This window comes from Somniosus microcephalus, chromosome 11 (genome assembly GCF_052327205.1).
Source record: "Somniosus microcephalus isolate GS21.2 chromosome 11, FLI_Smic_1.0, whole genome shotgun sequence".
In the NCBI taxonomy this organism is placed as follows: Eukaryota; Metazoa; Chordata; class Chondrichthyes; order Squaliformes; family Somniosidae; genus Somniosus; species Somniosus microcephalus.
Genome location: NC_140997.1, coordinates 43,063,685 through 43,085,079, shown reverse-complemented (window position 1 = coordinate 43,085,079; position 21,395 = coordinate 43,063,685). Strand labels below are relative to the sequence as shown.

General features: G+C 45.6%; 1 protein-coding gene across 3 annotated transcripts in view; it reads left to right on the top strand.

The window, feature by feature from the left end:
- The first annotated feature begins 423 nt into the window (after window positions 1-423).
- Window positions 424-21,395, top strand: part of acsm3 (acyl-CoA synthetase medium chain family member 3) — a 54,517-nt gene continuing 33,545 nt past the window's right edge. Inside the window, exons 1-5 of one of the 3 annotated variants that reach the window (XM_086000567.1) lie at window positions 424-1,271; window positions 4,077-4,287; window positions 10,421-10,628; window positions 11,690-11,758; window positions 19,215-19,358. In XM_086000567.1, coding sequence (XP_085856693.1) covers window positions 1,014-1,271; window positions 4,077-4,287; window positions 10,421-10,628; window positions 11,690-11,758; window positions 19,215-19,358 — 890 coding nt within the window. In that variant the 5' untranslated portion in view covers window positions 424-1,013. The remainder of the gene's footprint in view (window positions 1,272-4,076; window positions 4,288-10,420; window positions 10,629-11,689; window positions 11,759-19,214; window positions 19,359-21,395) is intronic. The other 2 variants (XM_086000565.1, XM_086000566.1) reach the window with 2 other exon arrangements.

Genomic DNA, 21,395 nt, shown 5'->3' with positions numbered 1-21,395 from the left:
TATTCCATCACGCGTCTGAATTGTGCCTTGTAGATGGTGGAGATGCTTTAGGGAGTTAAGAGTTGAGCCCACTCGCCACAGAATATTCTGCCTTTGATCTGCTCTAGTAGACCCCACTAGAAATGCTTGCACCTTTGGGCAGGAGGGCAAAGGAGACATAACATTTGGAAGAAGCAAGTAAAATTTTAAGTTTGCTGCATATACTCCTGGTGAAAAACTCCCAGCTCAGGTAGTAGAAACCTTAATGAAATAGCACTCTGTTATGGTGAAATTAATACTGCTGGTGTCGGCTTCCTTTGTTTAGCCTGTATAAGGAGTACTGGAATGTTCTTCACAGATCAAGTAGTGCTTCCAGTTACAAAGTTCTTAATCAGTGTACTGACTGAATTGTTTAATTACATTTTCCGAAAGCATTCATTTGAGTTCAGCTGCAGGAAACGGTAGTCTCAGGTTTGCAGTTTAGGTTGTGACAAAGCATATGACAACATATACTGGTTATTTGATCCAATAAGGCTCCACCCCAACACCTCACCCCCTTCCAAGTGTGTCCTAACCTTTTATGTAGATATGCCTTTTGAGACCGCACAAAGCCTAGTCATACATGCATATTTTTTATTGTTATTTTCTGAACACTGCCAAGTTCATGTTCAACTAATCAGAGGCTGCTCAAACAGGATGGTTAGCTTATGTGTCTGTGTTGTTCTTGAAATGCCGAAATTAGACTCTAGTATTCCCTTCCTGATCCTTGCCGCACTCAGTGCTGCGCCTCATCACTTGGCTGAGATAAACAAGTTTGAACCAGGGCACAAATTCCAGTCAAGATTGGATTTTGAATCCGAGTCATCAAGTGTGCAGCACAGTGGTGTAGATCATTAAACCATCTTGATTTCATGGTTAATGTATTTATTTCTGTTCAAAGGTCTCAGTTCTTACACAGAACTTTTATCATTGCTGAATGTTTCTCTTTCTAGTTTCGCTGTTTACATTGGCTGTCCTATTCTGCATGATACAAAATGAATGCCCTAAAGATTCCATTTGGCATGCTGAAGCTACAAGTAAGGAGTGTCAATTCATCTTGCATGGCTGATTGCAGTCGAAGAGCTTTCGGGATATTGAAGACACAATTCAGGTCATTCTTCTCAAATAATAAGACTTGTAACCCTCAGAATTTCACAGACTATGAATCCATCAAACAGCAGTATAAACCGCAAGTGCCAGAATACTTCAATTTTGCAAGTGATGTCCTCGATAAGTGGAGTGAAATAGAAAAGGTACTTTATAATCCTCCTGTATGATAGACACCGTTCATTTTTAGGTGCAAGGAACAGTTTCTGTGATGCCTGGTTTAAAACTTGAATGGTCTATGGATTCATCAAAATGTTTCAATTAGACTGAATGGTTGGTACAGTTAATGCACTCTAGGTAGAAATAGTGGCCTAGAAATTGAGTTTTGGCGCAGCCAGGGCTTTAGCGCCGGAAGTTAGTGCCGGAGCTAAGTCGCGCTGGTCGGGCCCAAAATTCAATAGTTCTGCGCCCAAACGGCTGCCGGCGCTGCTGAGAGCTGTTTGCGCCTGAAAACTGGCGCAACGCGCTGAATTTCGGCGCTATTCCGGCGCTGCGGCGCCCGCTGCGGTGCGGCAGGTTCGGGAAGTGCAGGCCTCCTCCTTCCCTTAAGGAGGAGCTGCCTGCACCCGGCCGCGGCCCGCGAAAATCTTTTTTAAAATGAGCCCGGCACCTCGGACAAGTGCCGGGCTTGCTTCTGTTCCGGGGGGGGGGTGGGGGGGAAGTCCGGGGAGGGAGCTGCGGCCAGGCGGCCGGCGGGAAAGCGGCCGGCCGCCGCGGGGCCTTTAATGCGCCGGCGCAAAAACATGTTGGACTCTGTTGCCAGAGTCTTAGTTGCGGCTGCCACGGGCGAGGTGGCCGCAACTGAATTTCGGCGCTGGGGCCCGTCGGCATGGCAACCGGGACGCTGCGCACACCGATGACGTCATCGGAGCCGGCGCAGCGCTACCGGTCTACCGCGGCGGAAGGGCCCCAGGCAATTTAGGCGCCGGCGCCAATTGCAGCGCTAGGCCCTCTAGCGCCGCAAAATCGGCGCTAAGGGCACTGAATTTCTAGGCCAGTGAGTTTTTCTTAAAGTTTAAACACGGGGAAAAATTCAGTAGGTTAGCGCCTCCCGTTAGCGCCTGCAAAGGGTGGTAATGGGGCGCTGTTGCAGTAGTGCCAGGACGAGGTGAATCCAGTCGCTCACGGCAAATCCGGACCCACCGTTGCTCCGCCGATATGAGGTGCCGCCAGGGACTTCAACGTCAGCCAGAGCGTGACGTGCAGCGCTCACTGGGCGCCCAATCTGCAAAATTCATTCTGGCCAGTTACCTTTGCACCTTGACCAGACAGCGACAGGGTGAGGAGGCACACAGCTGCAGGACACCGGCTCCAGCGACGTTATTTAAAAGCATCCACATTAATCACTCACGGCTGTCAGGACAGGTTAATCACAGCGGCTTGTTGTCAGTTTCAGCTAGTGGATCAGTTTGTATGAGTAATTTCAAGATTCTTTTTTATCAGCAGTCTTCTGGCAAGTGCTAAGTGGCAACATTTATCGTTCAAAGATTCAAACTGCTACACCTGGCAACATTAATGGGGGCTGTACTGGCATGCCACCTCACCTTCCAGGATCTATGATGGAGGGAGCGTAGGCAGCCAGAAATATGGGAACATGTGCGCATAAGGATGAAGAGGGACATCAGGGCTCTCACCAGGAGGCCTTACCCTCCAAGGGTATTCTGACAGTACATCTCCTACCTTCAATTAAGTGAGGAGCAGTGTATTAGATGGCTCCGCATCACCAAGGTGGTGGTCACAGAACTCTGTCACCTTCTCCAAACAGACCTCCAGCCTCACATTAGGATGACTTAAAACCCAGATCTCTTTTGCTCATCACATGCCCATCATACCATCCCTGTGTCATGACATACCACAGCATCCTCCTGGTCACAAAGGTGAAATGAGAGATGCAATATTTGCAAATATTGCAAACTCCATTAATAAATTTATGCATAAATATATCACACATATCACATTCATTCTAATAACTAATGGCCCTTGTGCCTACCATAGTTGAATAGCTGTTATTGTGTGCAAGACGTGAGATGTGGGTGTGAGTGTTAGTAGGTGGAGATTGTTGGTGGGTGTAGTGCTTTGTGTATTGTGTGAAGTTTATGGTACAGGTGGTGGTATGTAGCATTTGTTGAAGCATTCAATCACCCTGACCACCCGACTGAGGTGGATCTGCCATGAGCACACCTGCTTCAGTCCTCCGGCTCCTTCTCCTTGTTGTGCTTCTCCTTGCTGAGGCAGCTGCACATCCACAATGCTGAGAATGAGGTGCTGCAGTATCAATGAACCTCCCCTTTAACTACTGGGAAAAGCCTGTGGCATCACATTTGAGTTGAGATTAGACTGCACCTGATATTGGTCCACCCTTTGAGTGTAACGCCACTGAGCTAAGCCTTTAAGACATGATTTAACACCCCAATCATTTTTTTGCATTGTGAGAATGAATTTTGCACGCAGTCTAAGGCATTAGTGCCTGGCACTAATTCTCAAACTTTTCTAAAGATACCGCCCATTCCTGGGCTATAATGAATTTCTAGCCCTAAGGCTCTTACCAATTATAGCAACTCTAAAATGATATATGCCTTAATATATGATGTTGAGAACTAGCAGAGGAAACAGAGTAATTTTCCTGATTTGACTGATTTTCATAAGTTAAAAAACTACAGGAATATTCCTTTAAATTCAGTTGAAAATTTACACAAGTATTAGAAATAGGGCACATCACGGACAGCATTTCACTGCCCAGAATTTGTGGTGTGAAAAACTGAATAGTTGCAGTGCCAATAATAGGAAGCTAGGGTAGGTTTCTTTGAAGGATGAACACTCTGAATATATTTTTGATAAGTCTTATTCGTTCAAATATGATGTTTTCTACGTAAAAACTTTGAGGTTTGGTGATAATCAGACATTCTTGAGATTTTACTTGTGTGTTAATATTTCCACTGGTACTTCCACAGGCTGGAAGCAGAGGTACAAACCCTGCTTTGTGGTGGTTGAGTGAAAGTGGACAAGAGGTAAAATGGAGCTTCCAGGACCTTGGAGTCCACTCCAAGAAGGTGGCCAACATTCTGTCAGAAGCCTGTGATCTACAATTAAAAGATCGAGTTATTGTTATCCTGCCCAGGATTCCGGAATGGTGGCTTGTGAATGTGGCATGCATGAGAACAGGTAAAGGTGTTGCCCTCAACATTGCTATTGAGATGGATGTTTAACAAAAGACATTTTTGTCTCTTCTGCCTTTAAGAGATTGTCACGAAGCAGCCAATTTAAAAATCAAATCCTTGCAAAGAGTTCTGCTTAACTTATACAAATTTCTCTTACTTGGCAGATTTGGAACAATTTTTGTTTAAGCTGTGCAATTATTGGGGAAATGGGTTAGAGGAGATACTGAGCCCAGTATGATGGAGCTGAATTAATGTCCGTAGCAATAGTTATTAATCCAGGGCGCTTCAGTGATTAATACTGGTAGTGTTTTGGAACCTCTTTCTCGCCAGTAAATCAACTGTGAATTGGAACCTATCAATATACCGTAAAGCCACATCATATGTAAAATATTTATGAAGTAAACACATTGCTCCCGATTTAGAAATATTAGCCATGATGATCAGTCCTGCACTGGCTCCACAGGCTCACTACTCTCTGGGAAAAGAGGAAATGCCTAACATCTAATCTATTCCTACTTTTGCGTATTTTAAACATTTACGTAGCCTGGTCCTCCCCAATCTGTCAAACTGGAACAATCTATCAATAGCCATGCAATCCAGCCCTTTCATTATTTTATAAACCTCAATCAGGTTGCTTCTAAATCTATAATACAAGATATGAACAGAAAATGCTGGAAGTACTCAGCAGGTCAGGCAGCATCTGTGCTTCTAAGTCTACACTGCTCAAGAGTAAATAGACCCAGCCATTTAAGCCTATCTGAGTAATAAGGTTCTTTAAGCTAGGAATCATTCTCATAGCTCTCTTCCGAAGGCCAACACACGAGGGGACCAAATCTGGGCGCAGTACTCCAGATGTGGTCTAACCAACGACCTGTATAATGACAGAATGGCGTCCTTTGATTTGCACTTCATATAAGTGCTGACAGTAGCTAGTGTGGCAGAGCCACCAGAGGATTACGGACAATTGTATATAATTCCTTTTACAGCAATGTAGTACAGCTGGGGGCTGCACCTTTAATGTATCTGTTAACTGTACTAGGGCTTCTTTCCTGTACTCTGCGTGATGACGTCATGCCGTCCGTCACGTGATCTCTCAACGACCAGAAGAACGTGATGACATCATGACGTCAGAGCTCGGAACCTTCTAGCAGTAGAGCTCGGCACCTTCTAGCAGTTGAGCTCGGAACCTGCTAGCAGTTGAGCTCGGAACCTGCTAGCAGTTGAGCTCGGAACCTTCTAGCAGTTTCCAGAGAGGCTTTCAAGCAGACCAGACCTATTTGCATTGTATCCTACAGTTTCCTGTACAGCTTCGTTTGTTCATTAAATTTTATTGTTTTTGATTTTCTGAGTCGATCTCAATTCTTCAGCTAGGAACCCCAGTTCCTACATTGGTGACCCTGATTTCTTCGAACAATTTTCATTGAAGTTACATCATGGACACGAATGCCGTCACCCTCAAACTGCCGCAATTTTGGGAGCAACAACCGGCCGTGTGGTTTTTCCAGGCGGAAGCACAATTTGCAATCCGGGGAGTAGCAGCGGATTCGACCCGTTATTATTACGTGGTCTCCGCCCTCGACAGCGCCACGGCCTCGCGGGTCGTCAGCCTCCTCGAGAGTCCACCGAATGATGGCAAGCACAAAGCTTTAAAAGCACGTTTACTGCAGATTTTCGGTCTGTCCAAGTCGGAGCGCGCTCGCAGACTTATCTCCATGCCCGGCCTCGGGGACTCAAAACCCTCAGAGCTCATGAGCCAAATGCTCACGCTTTTGGGCTCGGAATCGCAATGTTTTCTGTTCCGCGAGCTGTTTCTCTGTCAACTACCAGAGCCAGTACAGACGGCCTTGGCCAATTCCGCGATCACGGATTATGCTGAACTCGCCGCGGAAGTGGATAAAATATTCACCGTCTCACAACAATCTTGTGCAGCCACGAGGCGCCCATCCCCCACAAGAGCGAATCCGACTCCTCCTCCTGCAGGCTGGTGTGCATACCACGCTCGTTTCGGCGCGAAGGCCAGAAATTGCCGTCCGCCCTGCAGTTTCTCACCAAAAAAAAAAACTACCTCAAACCGTAGGGTCCAGTTGAGTTTTGGCGGCCAACGTTTTGTTTGGGAGTTCATCACGGCAAAAGTCTCACAGGCCATCCTGGGGGCAGATTTCTTCTGCGCAAACGGGTTTCTCGTCAACGTCCGACACTGCCGGCTAATCAGTGCCTCCACTTTTCACTCGGTCCCCTGCCACCGAAGCACCGCAATGTCTTGGTCAGTTGCCTGTGCAGTCCCGGGAGTTGTTGGCATTGTTTCTGGCCATCCGCCATTTTGGAAGGACGCCCATTCACGGCTTTTGTAGACCACAAGCCGCTTACTTTTGTGATGGCCAAGACAGTGGAACCATGGTCAGCACGGCAACAACGTCATCTTACGTACATATCTGAATTTACAACCGACATACAACATGTCTCGGGCAAAGACAACCTGGTGGCGGATTGTCTCTCCCGCGCCCAGCTCCACGCAGTACACCTGGGAGTCGACTATGTTGGTTTGGCAAAAGAACAGAAGGCAGACCCTGAAGTGCAGGCATACCGGACCGCACCTTCCAGCTTACAAGTGGCTGATGTCAGTTTCCAGGCCGCAGGGACCACACTCCTGTGTGACATCTCGATGGGCGTCCCACGTCCAATCGTTCCAGCCGAATGGCGCAGGAGAATTTTCGACACTATCCACGGGTTGTCACACCCTGGCATGAGAGCGTCACAATGACTCATGGCAAAGAAATTCGTCTGGAAGGGCATGCATCTCGACGTCCGTGACTGGACCAATACCTGCGTGAGTTGCCAGAAGTCCAAGATACAACGCCATGTTAAGGCCCCAGTCGCCACTTTTCCAGTTCCGGAGCGTCGATTCGACCATGTGCACGTGGACCTGGTTGGTCCTCTCCCTTCCTCTCGCGGGTACACTCACCTCCTCACCATGGTAGACCGCACCACCAGGTGGCCAGAGGCAATTCCTTTGGCTGCCACCACAGCGGCAGACGTCTCCAGAGCCTTCATCTCGTCATGGGTAGCTCGGTTCGGGGTACCGGCTGACATCTCCTCCGACCGGGGGCCTCAATTTACCTCTGAGCTTTGGAACGCTGTAGCTCAAGGTTTGGGCACCAAGCTTCATCGTACCACCGCCTACCATCCACAGGCGAACGGTCTGTGTGAAAGATTCCACAGGTCCCTTAAAGCCGCACTGCGTGCTAGTCTCCGTGGGCTTAGTTGGGTGGACAGGCTCCCTTGGGTGCTGCTAGGTCTTCGCACGGCGCCTAAGGACGACCTGCATTCTTCTTCAGCAGAGCTGGTTTACAGCCAACCACTCAGAGTGCCTGGCGATTTTCTTCCTCCTCACACGGAACCCTGGTCCCCAGCTCAGCAGCTCGTCAGCCACCAGGAAGCAGCTAGGAATTTCATCCCAGTGCCTACGTCGCATCATGACCTGCAGCGCTCCCATGTCCCGGTGGATCTTAAGAGCGCAGAATACGTGTTCATTTGGCAGGATGCTCGCAAAAACCCGCTCAACCCGCCTTACACAGGTCTATTCCGCATCATCTCGTCAGGTGACAAGTCCTTCACAGTCGACGTCGGCGGTAAGCCTGACCACATCTCCATCGACCGGTTGAAACCGGCGCATCTGGATCTGAGCGAACCAGTCGTCACCGCTCAGCCACCTCGTCGTGGTCGTCCACCGTCGACTGCCGGTCCAATACAGCCACAGTCATCTGCCGAGTCGCCAGTGCCCGCCTCACCGGGTCGACCACAGCCGGCCTCTTCTTCTCCTTCACCTGCGGCGTCATCCCAACCACAGCCAACGGCCAGTTCGTCTTCTAGCGCTCCGTTCCAGCTGCCGGGGTATCGCAGTCGGTCGGACAGACTCGTCAGACCCCCTTCTCACCTTACCTTCTCTGTTAAAAGCAATTCTGGGGGGGCGCATGTGGCGGAACCACCAGAGGATTACGGACAATTGTATATAATTCCTTTTACAGCAATGTAGTACAGCTGGGGGCTGCACCTTTAATGTATCTGTTAACTGTACTAGGGCTTCTTTCCTGTACTCCGCGTGATGACGTCATGCCGTCCGTCACGTGATCTCTCAATGGCGGGAAGAACGTGATGACGTCATGACGTCAGAGCTCGGAACCTTCTAGCAGTAGAGCTCGGAACCTTCTAGCAGTTGAGCTCGGAACCTGCTAGCAGTTGAGCTCGGAACCTGCTAGCAGTTGAGCTCGGAACCTTCTAGCAGTTTTCCAGAGAGGCTTTCAAGCAGACCAGACCTATTTGCATTGTATCGTACAGTTTCCTGTACAGCTTCGTTTGTTCATTAAATTTTATTGTTTTTGATTTTCTGAGTCGATCTCAATTCTTCGGCTAGGAACCCCAGTTCCTACACTAGCACTAAATTAACAGTCTCTCTCAAAGAAACTTTTATTAAGATGGCTGGTATGGGGCATGAAAAATACACCTGGTACAGTGGGGAATGATCCTCTGAGGTAGAGTTTAACACATATTGTGGCACAGTATAGGGAGCTCTTCTCTGAATCTAACATGGCATTATTTGATATTGGCACAGTGGAATACCTAGGAAAATGTTTCAGTTCTCCAGCCCTTAGTTTTTTTACTTCAATAAGTGCAAAAACTTCAAGCCGGTGGGAAAGAAGTATCAATTTGAAATAACCAGTGGGAACAATTTTTCACCCACAAAATAACAAAAAATGAACGACCACTAGGGCTGACGACTAATGCTATGACTCACCCAGTCTTTGTTAGATTGTAACGCAGGCATTGTAATGAATAAGACAAGGTATAAACAGAAAATGCTGGAAATACTCAGCCGGTCAGGCAGCATCTGTAGAGAGAGAAACAGAGTTAATGTTTCAGGTCTGTAACCTTTTGTCAGAACTGGAAACATTACAGATGTGACAGGTTTTAAACAAGTACAGGTGCAGGGAAAGGGAGAGGGGAGGAAAGAACAAAAGGGAAAGTCTGTGATAGAGTGCAAGGGAGGAGCGATTTAATGAACAGCAGAATCAATACCAGCACCTACTTTCCGAAAAAATGAATGGGAGCAGTGGGTATGACCTGAAATTGTTGAACTCGGTGTTGAGTCCGGAAGGCAGTGGAGTTTCCGTCACTTCCAGCTAGATGCCACCATCAAACAAATCTTCCCTCCCCTCACTATTAGCATTCCAAAGGGACCGATCCCTTCGCGATACCCTGGTCTACTCTTCCATCAGCCCATCCCTTTCCCACGGCACTTTCCCATGCAAGTGCAGTAGATGCAACACCTGCCCTTTTGCCTCCCCCCTTCCCACTGTCCAGGGCCCCAAACACTCCTTCCAGGTGAAACAGCGATTTTCTTGTACTTCTTTCAATTTAATATACCGTATTCGCTGTTCATGATGCGGTCTCCTCTATATTGGGGAGACCAAATGCAGATTGGGTGATCACTTTGTTGAACACATCTGTCCACAAGCGTGACCCTGAACTTCCGGTTGCTTGCCATTTTAATTCTCTGTCCCACTCTCACTCTGACCTCTCCGTCCTCGGCCTCCTACACTATTCTAATGAAGTTCAATGGAAGCTCGAGGAACAACACCTCATCTTTCGATTAGGCACTTTACAGCCGTCCGGACTCAACATCGAGTTCAACAATTTCAGACCATAACCACTGCTCCCATTTTTTGGACCGCAGGTGCTGTTAATGATTCTGCTCTTCATTTAATCACTCCTACCTTCCACCCTATCACAGACCTTCCCATTTGTTCTTTCCTCCCTTCCCCCTTTCCCTGCATCTGTACTTGCTTAAAACCGGCTATATCTGTAGCGTTTTCCAGTTTTGACAAAAGGTCACAGACCTAAAACATTAACTCTGTTTCTCTCTCTACAGACGCTGCCTGGCCTGCTGAGTATCTCCAGCATTTTCTGTTTATATTTCAGTTTTCCAGCATCCGCAGTATTTTGCCTGATGAATAATACAAGGTTGGGTTTGTTTCTTTAAAACATTTCAAATCTGAATTAATAAATTAGTCCAATTCATTTTAGTAATGAAGTCTCTACAAATATTTAGGCACTGATCTTTTTGTTTGTGCTCTGACTAGGTACTGTGCTGATCCCTGGCACAAGCCAGCTAACAGCGGCAGACATTTTCCACAGGCTGCAGGCCTCCAAAGCAAAATGCATCATTACTGATGACAGCCTGGCGGACGCTGTAGAGTCAGTGGCATCCAAGTGCCTTTCTCTCAAAGCAAAGGTGATTATATCACACAAACATAGAGAGGGATGGATGAACTTCCAGGACCTTTACCGGTTAGTAATAACTGTATTTACATGGAGCCATTTTGAAACAAGTTGTGCTTCGTGATCTCAAAAGAATGCACTTCAAATATATGTATAAATGTTAAAGACATTTTAAGTAAGTTAAGTCAATCAATTTGACACAAAGAATTGCAAACAGGCATCGCCATTAGTAATGAGTCAACTAACTTTAATGAACTAGTATAGTAATGTGCTGGGAGATTCTTAGCACATCAAGAAACTTTCAGCACCTTAGCTTATTAAATCTAATTAATTGACACTGACAATGTCTGGTTAATTCATTAAAAATACATGCCATATTATTTCTAGTTAATTAACTGTAGATTATTATTTGATAAATTGCAGTGATTTTGCTACAAATATTAATCTATCACAGAGAACACCCTTACACGTCAATGTCTATCGTGATATCTGCTTTTAGCTACAAGAACTGCAGAAAATGGGCTACGCTTGCTTTCACAGTTTAGGTTGTCACCTGAGTCTTTCAATAAGATTAATGTTACATTTCCATAATTTTCTGTTCAAGTAAAGTTAAAGTGCAGACTCAAATATTAATTACACACTTATTGTGTGGCAATCTGCTTATATGTATTGAACATACCTCTTGTGTGTCACAATGTACAGGCGGCAGCATGAAAATACAATTGAAAATAGTTTTCCTTTAAATGAGCCTTTGTATTTTACTCCTTGAGAATGTAAATAAATCAATAACTACATTTTAAATGCAACAGTTTGCAAAATTATACTGTAAAGGGGTTTCTGTAATTTAGCTTGTGTTCTTAAAGGTATTAGAGGAACAGCCTTTGGTATAGATAAGCATAGGACTGCGTAACTGTGTCCTGTCACTGAAGGCATTCGGATTTGAAGTATGTTGTTTTGCAATTCAGAACTAAATTTTATAGAAACATTTGTCTTGTAGTTTCAACAGAAAGCCAAATGCATTACTTTAATATAATTCAAGCATATCACAAAATTACTGTGTACACTCAGACATGTTCAGCATTATGTTTCAGCATCACTTCATACTTCTTTCACTCTTTTTGTATTTTCAGGGGCTCACATTCACATACATATTTCAGGAACCTAATGTCTATTATTATTACATGGTGGATAAAGGATGAGTATGTTGATACCTTTTATTCTTGGTTTGGTTGTGCTGTGGTTGAATTTTATCTCACCACCACTGAAACCTTCATCCAAGTTTTTGTCAACTCCAAGGCTTACTTCTCTAATACTGTCCTCCCCAGTCTGTTAAGTTCTTCCCTTTTCACTTCTTCCAGGAGATTACATGGCTGAGGGTTAGGTGGGGAGTGTCTCAGTCATGATGCCCCAGCCATCATGAGTTGTGGGGCAAGCTTGATGGCTCAGCTGGTCTTTTCATGCCCGTCGATTTTGTATGTTTGTACACAAACTCCAATTCATCTAGAACTCAGTCATCCACATCCATGTCCTGCACTGCGTCACACTTTGTTATCATGCCATCCTCCATTAGTGCCCCAAACCCAGGCCATCAAATTCAAAATTGTAGTTTTTGTCAGTAAATCCCGCTTGCTACACACACCTCTGCAGCCTCCTCCAGCCCTAAATCCTAGTTTGCAACCTCCACTCTTTCGACTCTGGCCCTCTCTGCATTCTTCCCTCGACTCAGTGGCATTCTGAAACTCACATTCTTAAAGTCCCCTGAGTTGCCACATCTCTCCCCACTTTGAAAAGCCTCCCTCTCAAAACCCTCTTCAACCTCACCTTCAGTTACCTTGTCTAACCCTTTCCGAAATTTATATTTGGTTTCCAATCCCTCTTCATAAAGGGCTGTATAAATGCAAGTTATGCTGGAACCAGTGAGGGGTAAGTGTTGGAGAAAATCGTTTGTTTAATCCAATGGTGTTTCATTTCTATTTTTGTACACTTTTTCACCCTATACTAGTACGGCATTAACAAAATTGTGTTAGTGACCCAGTGCTGGCAGCCTCTGAGCCCGCTGCTGATACCCGACCTCTGACAGCTGGTCAGCACGACCTCGCTTCTCTCCTTCATTCACCTGCAGCCTACCCATGGCCCCGCCAGCATCATTCAATTATGCGGTGTATGTGAAATCCCATTGAATTCTTTACTCATTCGCAATACTCCTCATTGAAGTTTTAATAGAAAGCTCTGGAGGCAGCAGATTATGAGCACTAAAGCCTGGATAGTGGCAGCAGATTATAAGAGCGCTACTGAGATAATTCACTGCCTGATTTGTCCTTCAGTTTTTGGTGCTTAGTTCAGCTTCTCCCAATGAACTGTTTAAATGCCAATATAAATATATTTGAAAAAACATGCATCTGTTTTTTCATGTGTACTTCACTTGTACAATATCACATGTGAGTAAGCACAGCTGTTTCTGCCTGAAAAAAAGGAGCGCTTAAGATGATATAACCAGCAACTTTGAAATTGACATTAAAGGCTAATGGATATCGCGTTTGACCGATATATGCAACCGTCTGTTTTAAACGTGGACATTTTAAGTGGTGAGGACTCATATGCAATAAAGGGTGAGGAAAGACCGTCAGGTCCATCAGTGCTCACCGTATCCATTGGATGGTGCAATTTTGTACGCCACCCTCCCCAAGAGATAGTAATGCTAAATCCTGGGGAGGCAAAAAGAAACAGAGAAACATCTGTGTCATTTTCAGGAGAAAATCAAGCAAGCTCCAGGGGATCATATCGCATTACCAGACATACTTAAATTAAAACATAAGAACATAAGAACATAAGAAATAGGAGCAGGAGTAGGCCAATCGGCCCCTTGAGCCTGCTCCGCCATTCAATAAGATCATGGCTGATCTGATCCTAACCGCCAATCCACTATCACAGAACCATCTCCTGAATCTAACAGAATTAGACACACAAAATAGGAGCAGGATCAGGCTACACGGCCCCTGGGCCCGCTACCCACAGGGCCATGACCGATCCGAACCTAGACTCATGTCCAAATTCCTGCCCGCTCCCCGTAACCCTTAATTCCCTTTACTTCTAGGAAACTGTCTATTTCTGTTTTAAATTTATGTAATGATGTAGCTTCTACAGCTTTCTGGGGCAGCATATTCCATGGACCTACCACCCTCTGAGTGAAGTAGTTCCTCCTCATCTCAGTTTTGAAAGAGCAGCCCCTTATTCTAAGACTATGCCCCCTAGTTCTAGTTTCACCCATCATCGGGAACATCTTCCCCGCATCCATCCGATCCAACCCCTTCACAATCTTATATGTTTCAATAAGATCACCTCTCATTCTTCTGAACTCCAATGAGTAGAGTCCCAATCTACTCAACCTCTCCTCATATGTCCATCCCCTCATCCCCGGGATTAACCGAGTGAACCTTCTTTGTACTGACTCGAGAGCAAGTATGTCCTTTCTTAAGTATGGACACCAAAATTGTACGCAGTATTCCAGGTGCGGTCTCACCAATACCTTGTACAACTGAAGCAATACCTCCCTATTTTTATATTCTATCCCCCTAGCAATGAAAGCCAACATTCCATTGGCCTTCTTAATCACCTGCTGCACCTGCATACTAACCTTTTGAGTTTCGTGCACCAGGACCCCCAGATCCCTTTGTACTTCAGTACTTTCCAGTTTCTTGCCATTAAGATAATAACTTGCTCTACGATTTTTCCTGCCAAAGTGCATAACCTCACACTTTCCAGTATTGTATTCCATCTGCCAAATCTCTGCCCACTTACTTAGCCTGTCTATGTCCCCTTGCAGGTTTTTTATGTCCTCCTCACTCACTACTTTCCCTCCCATCTTAGTATCATCTGCAAACTTTGATATGTTACACTCGGTCCCCTCCTCCAAATCGTTAATATAGATTGTAAAGAGTTGGGGACCCAGCACTGACCCCTGCGGAACACCACTAGTTACTGATTGCCAGTCTGAGAATGAACCATTTATCCCAACTCTCTGCCTTCTGTTAGATAGCCAATCCTCTATCCATGCCAGAATATTACCCCCAATCCCGTGATTTTTTATCTTAAGCAATAATCTTTTGTGTGGCACCTTGTCAAATGCCTTTTGGAAGTCTAAATACACTACGTCCACTGGTTCCCCTTTATCCACCCTATACGTTACTTCCTCAAAGAACTCCAAGAAAACCATGCTGACTTTGTCCTATTAAATTATGATTATCCAAATGTCCTGTTACTGTCTCCTTAATAATGGACTCCAAAATTTTACCTACCACAGATGTTAGGCTAACCGGTCTATAGTTTCCAGCCTTCTGTCTACTGCCCTTTTTAAATAAGGGTGTTACATTAGCAGTTTTCCAGTCTGCCGGGACCTTTGCCGAGTCCAGGGAGTTTTGGAAAATTATTACCAATGCATCCACAATCCCTACCGCCACTTCCCTCAAGACCCTAGGATGTAAGCCATCAGGTCCAGGTGATTTATCCACCTTGAGTCCCATTATTTTACCGAGTACCACTTCCTTCGTGATTTTGATCGTGTTTAGCTCCTCCCCCCCTTTAGCCCCCTGTTTGTCCAGTGTTGGGATATTTTTAGTGTCCTCTACTGTAAAGACTGATACAAAATATTCATTCAGTGTTTTTGCCATCTCCATATTTCCCACCATTAATTTCCCGGTCTCATCCTCTAAGGGACCAACATTTACTTTAGCCACCCTTTTTCTTTTTCACAGAAATCACAGAAACCTCACAGTACAGATAGAGGCCATTTCGGCCCATCGAGTCTGCACCGACATATCCCACCCGATCCCCGTAACCCCTACATATCCCACCCTATCCCTGTAACCCCACGTATTTAATCCCCCTAACACTAAGGGTCAATTTTTATCATAGCCAATCAACCTAACCTGCACATCTTTGGACTGTGGGAGGAAACCGGAGCACCCGGAGAAAACCCACGCAAACACGGGGAGAATGTGCAAACTCCACACAGACAGTCACCCGAGGCCGGATTCGAACCCGGGCCCCTGGCGCTGTGAGGCAACAGTGCTAACCACTATGCCACCGTGCTGCCCTTATATAACTATAAAAACTCTTACTATCTGTTTTTATATTTTTTGCTAATTTACTTTCATAATCTATCTTCCCTTTCTTAATCAATCTGAGATGTATCTCACGCTGCTGTGTGAGGCAAGGGAGGAGATTGCAGGGGCTCTGACACAAATTTTCAGAACCTCTCTGGCCATAGGGGAGGTGCCAGGGGACTAGAGGACAGCTAACGTAGTACCATTATTCAAGAAGGGTAGTAGGGATAAACCAGGGAATTACAGGCCAGTGAGCCTAACATCAGTGGTAGGGGTATTATTGGAAAAAATTCTGAGGGACTGAATTAGTCTCCACTTGGAGAGGCAATGATTAATCAAGGATAGTCAGCATGGCTTTGTCAGGGGGAGATCATGTCTGACCAATTTGATTAAATTTTTCAAGGGGGTGACTAGGTGTGTGGATGAGGGTAGTGCAGTTGATGTAGTCTACATGGAATTCAGTAAGGCATTTGACAAAGTCCCACATGGGAGACTGGTCAAGAAGGTAAGAGCCCATGGGGTCCAGGGCAATTTGGCACATTGGATCCAAAATTGGCTTAGTGGCAGGAGGCAGAGGGTGATGGTCGAAGGTTGTTTTTGTGACTGGAAGCCTGTGTCCAGTGGTGTACCACAGGGATCGGTGCTGGGTCCTTTGCTGTTTGTAGTGTACATTAATGATTTAGATATGAATGTAGGAGGTATGATCAGTAAGTTCGCAAATGACACGAAAATTGGTGGAGTGGTAAATAGCGAGGAGGGAAGCCTCAGGCTACAGGACGATATAGATGGGTTGGTTAGATGGGAAGAACAGTGGCAAATGGAATTTAACCCTGAAAAATGTGAGGTGATGCATTTTGGGAGGACTAACAATGCAAGGGAATACACAATGAATGGTAGGACCCTAGGAAGGACAGAGGATCAGAGGGACCTTGGTGTGCATGTGCATAGATCCCTGAAGGCAGCAGGACAGGTAGATAAGGTGGTTAAAAAGGCATATGGGATACTTGCCTTCATTAGCCGAGGCACAGAATATAAGAGCAGGGAGGTTATGATGGAGCTGTACAAAACGCTAGTTAGGCCATAGCTGGAATACTGTGTGCAGTTCTGGTCGCCACACTATAAGAAGGATGTAATTGCATTGGAGAGGGTGCAGAGGAGATTCACCAGGATGGTATCTGGGCTGGAACGCTTCAGCTATGAAGAGAGACTGGATAGGCTGGGGTTGTTTTCCTTAGAGCAGAGAAGGCTGAGGGGGGAACCTGATTGAGGTGTACAAAATTATGAGGGGCGTAGATAGAAAGGAACTTTTCCCCTTAGTAGAGGGGTCAATAACCAATAGTTTCAAGATAAGGGACAGGAGGTTTAGAGGGGATTTGAGGAAAAACTTTTTCACCCAGAGGGTGGTTGGAATCTGGAACTCACTGCCTGAAAGGGTGGTAGAGGCAAGAACCCTCACAACATTCAAGCAGCATTTAGATGAGCACTTGAAACGCCATAGCATACCAGGCTATGAACCAAGTGCTGGAAAATGGGATTAGAATAGACAGGGCTTGATGGCCGGCGCGGACACGATGGGCCGAAGGGCCTCTTTCTGTGCTGTATAACTATATGGGCTCGAATTTCCAAGCCCCGTGGAGGCGGGTTTGGAGGCGGGAGTGGTGGGAAAATTGCAGAATCGGGGGGCAGGAACCCATCCCATCCCCAACCCGCCTCTGTGCCAATGTCCCAGGAGGCGGGTATCCGATCTGTGCTGGGAGTCGTCTCCCCGAGGCGGGAAGGGGATTAGTGCCAATTAACTGCCTGTTAACAGGTAGTTCACAGGCAGTTTTTTGCCTAATCCCTATTTTTAGCCCTGTAGTGTGGGCTTCCCGACGGCTCCGAACCACGCCAAGTTAGCGAGGCGTACCGTCGGTCTGAAGGGGTTGGAGGGACCAAGATGTCCGTTGTGCAGGTGATGGGTGCATGTGTGCAGAGGTAAGTGTGTGAGGTAAGTGTAAAGTGTTTTAAGAAGTTTTACTTACCTTTACTTTCTCCTGCAGGTTTCCTTCCTTCAGTTCTCGGAAGTCCCTCAGTTCACCGGCACAGAAAGCAGAATGGCCGCTGAACTGTCAAAAGTTGCAGCATTCTGCTTTCTGGTCTGGAGAGGTCTCTAACTGAGTCTGAGTAGAAGGTCTCAAGTTAGAAAACAGATTGTCAGTGTTTGACAGCTTCACAGAGCTGTCAAATGCTGATTTTCCATCTGTCAAAAGCTCTTGACAGATGAAATGTCAATCACTGACATCACCAGTAACCAGGTGTCCCTTAATTGGCCTGCTGAGCCCACTGGGCGGGCTTAACAAGGTCAATCAATGGAAAATAGCGTGGGTTGGCCACAAGTCGATGGAGGCGGGACTACAAACCAAAAAGTGGGAGTCCTGCCTCCATCACGTCCCCATTGACAAAATCCAGCCCATTATGACTCTATGACCCACCCACAATTTTCCCATATAATTTAGGAATGTAGGAATATACATGATTGGAAATAACAATCTCCATCCATCAAGAGGACGCAGACGTCTTGCCCTATTTCATCTCTGATACCCATCAATAGCTCTATCTGCTAAAAGATGTATCCATCGCCCTCTTAAAATTGCTAAAGTCCTCTGTCTCCCTAGTTAGGCTATCCCACAGGTGCCATTTACAAATCATCCAATCAAAACACACCCACCCACCAGTATGTTCACATATACTAAATTCGGCATCAGATAGCGGGGAGGGGGGTCTGCAGATTGCAGGGAGGGAGGCAGATCGTGGCAGGTTAGCTTGGGGCAAAGCACTTCTGCTCCCCTGGCTCACAAGCAGTGCTGGAAAAGGACTTACCGTTAAATCCAAATGGCTTCTAAAATCTGAGGCACGTAGCCGCATTTAAATATAATAATTATTGACCTGACTCTCGAGAGTAGTTTACTCGCATGCCTCGATTAAACGGGAAGTAGGCACATTTGCGGCAGGTTGGAGATGGGTTTTCCAGTTTTAAGAATTTAACCCCTGCCCCTCTCTCACCCATCCTGGGGTTTAAAATTCCCCCCACATAGTTCGATCAGTACCACTTACCTTGGTGCAGTAATACAAAATGAAGAATATGTCATGCTTCCCCACATCAGTGAGTCATTTTACTTTATTTAAGCAAGTTGAATTCTAATTGTCTTCCGGGATATCTAACTTCAGTCTTGCGAAAAGCCCTCATAGTTTCCTCTTTAAAAAATTTAATTCCAGCCTATGTCGGTGTTTCTGTGTTTTATCTTCCTTCGTTCATGGATCAAAAACCTACCAGTACAATGGACATGAGGTGCTTCTCAATTACCAAGACAAGCTAACAAATTGCTTATTATTTACAGTCTTTAGGCAAAACAACTTCCATTAGCTTAAACCACCTTTCATCTAGATGTCTTTTTTAAATGTATGAGAATACACATTGCTTTAAAAAAAAATTAAAAGTAACTCTTTCTCCAAACCTTTTTTTGGGGAAAAAAAGGTTAACAAATTGACAACGGTCTTAATTTTATCTCTTAAGAAATGCATCAGCTGACCAAAAATGTGCAAGCACCAGGAGTTTGGACCCAATGACCATTTTCTTTACCAGCGGAACCACAGGAGCTCCTAAAATGGTCCTACACACCCACTGCAGTTATGGAATAGGCCATACAATGACTGGAAGGTCAGAGAACCAATTCATGTATAAACGTGGTGTAGATATGATAACTTGGAAATGTAAAGTCTGAAATTTGAGTGCTATTCTGTTAACAACAAAATATGCTGTAGAGTTCTATTAAAACTTAAGCCTAAATTATTAATGAGAAATCTTTTTGCTGTGGCAAATAATGGGTTCACTAATTATTTTTCCTATTACTGTATTTATTGTCTCCCTGGACTACATGCCACCACAGAGAGGCAACCTGCTCACAGACCACTGCTAGTGACATTCTATAACCATCTACAAAGCAGTGAGCCTGAGAATCTGCCAGACAGTAACTTTACAACATGTGTTAACAGAATAGATCGCAACTCCCAAACTGAACAATTGAGGAGTTAAGGGGCTAGAAACACTCGGTGGGGAGAAATTGGTCCTCATTGGGCCCATTTTCTCGGTGGAAAACAGGGTAAAAGGACCAATTTTGCAGGGCAATGTCACGCACGCAAGGACGCCTAAAATGTTATATTGGCCTTGGACGATTGCCAGGTGTCCCGGGTGGCCGCCTTAAACTGGTGTTAGGCCCCTTGCATATGTTAACGAGGGGCCTAGCATCTGTTTAAAGACCAATTGCAGAAATTGGGTGGCCTGCTACACTCAGGTTTTCCAGCCTTTGCTGCAGCCTAACCAGCGGCCGCCAACAAACAGGTAAGGTTATTTTTATATTATCTTGACATCAAGCCAGGAGGAGCAGGAGTGCTCCCCCCAGCTCCACACCACTCCTGAGGGCTGCTGCTAGGCTATACTATCCCCCCTCCCGTTCTCCTCCACCTCCTCCCACAATCTAATTGCGGGCCACTGCCGGTGAATCAGACGCCCCAAGTTGTTCATATTAAAACTGTCTTTGGAGGCATGATGTCGACCGCAGCTCGCTAGTAATATTGAAATGAGGCCCAAGGCCCACTTTCGGCAAGCCTCAGGCTTTCAGCTTCTGGAGTGTAATCGCACCGGCCAGTCTGCGCCCGAAAACAGGCCTAAATTAATATTTAGCACAGAGTGTTTAATTTATGAGCACTGCACCTAATGCCCATATTTATATAGGGGAATTGGAGTGGGAGAGGTAATCCCATATTCTCTGTGTATTTGATGTTGGCTATTTGCATTGAATGTATGTACAGCGCATTGCGGGTCCAAAAATTTGAAGGCAGATCACTATACGTACAGACAAGTCACAGAACAAATATGTAATTGTGAATTGGAAAGCTGAGATTGCATGTGTTCTGTGTCTGTTTGGTATACAGCGGCATAAGGATTTCCAGGTTTTGAACACTAGGAGGTTATATGTGTTCACTGTCAAAATTAAAACATGCTCTATTAGAGCAGACATCTTCTTTAATACCTAATTTTACTTTGGCATCAAGGACTTATTCCTTAATTTGTTGGCATATGTAAGCTCACGATTAATATATCTGCTTTGAAATGAATCACTTTGGCCATCATTCCTGCTGCAATTTTACTCTCACAAAATTGCCTTCCATTTTCTTGTGATGAAATATTCCATTCATCACTGCCTGTGACTGTGGTCGGTTTCAGTTTCATTTCCCTTCCCCCAGTTCCGTTTCCTCACCATTGTATTGTATATTGGAATGTGTTGTGTGTAGGGCTCCGCCCATACCTGGCCCCTATGTAAGCAAGCTCAGTCTGGCCTCATATCCAGTACTGCAGCCCTCCGGATGGAAGATACCTCTCTCCACTACGTGTTACCTTCTAAGTTAATAAAAGCCTTGTTTTGTTTCGCTAACATCGAGTCTCGGAATTATTGAGGCACATCAATTTTATTAACTTATTTTTCAACACAATGGATCAACTCCTGAAACCCGAACGTTTGGATTTGGATCAGCATGCTCCGGACGCATCAGCATGCTTCGGACACTGGTTTATGTGTATGGAATTCTTCCTGGACAATTCCGCAGCCGCCAAAGACGCTACGGACGCTGCGAGTATGAAACTCGGAATTCTGCGGAATTGGGTAAGCCACCGGGTTTACCCCCTCATCCAAGACGC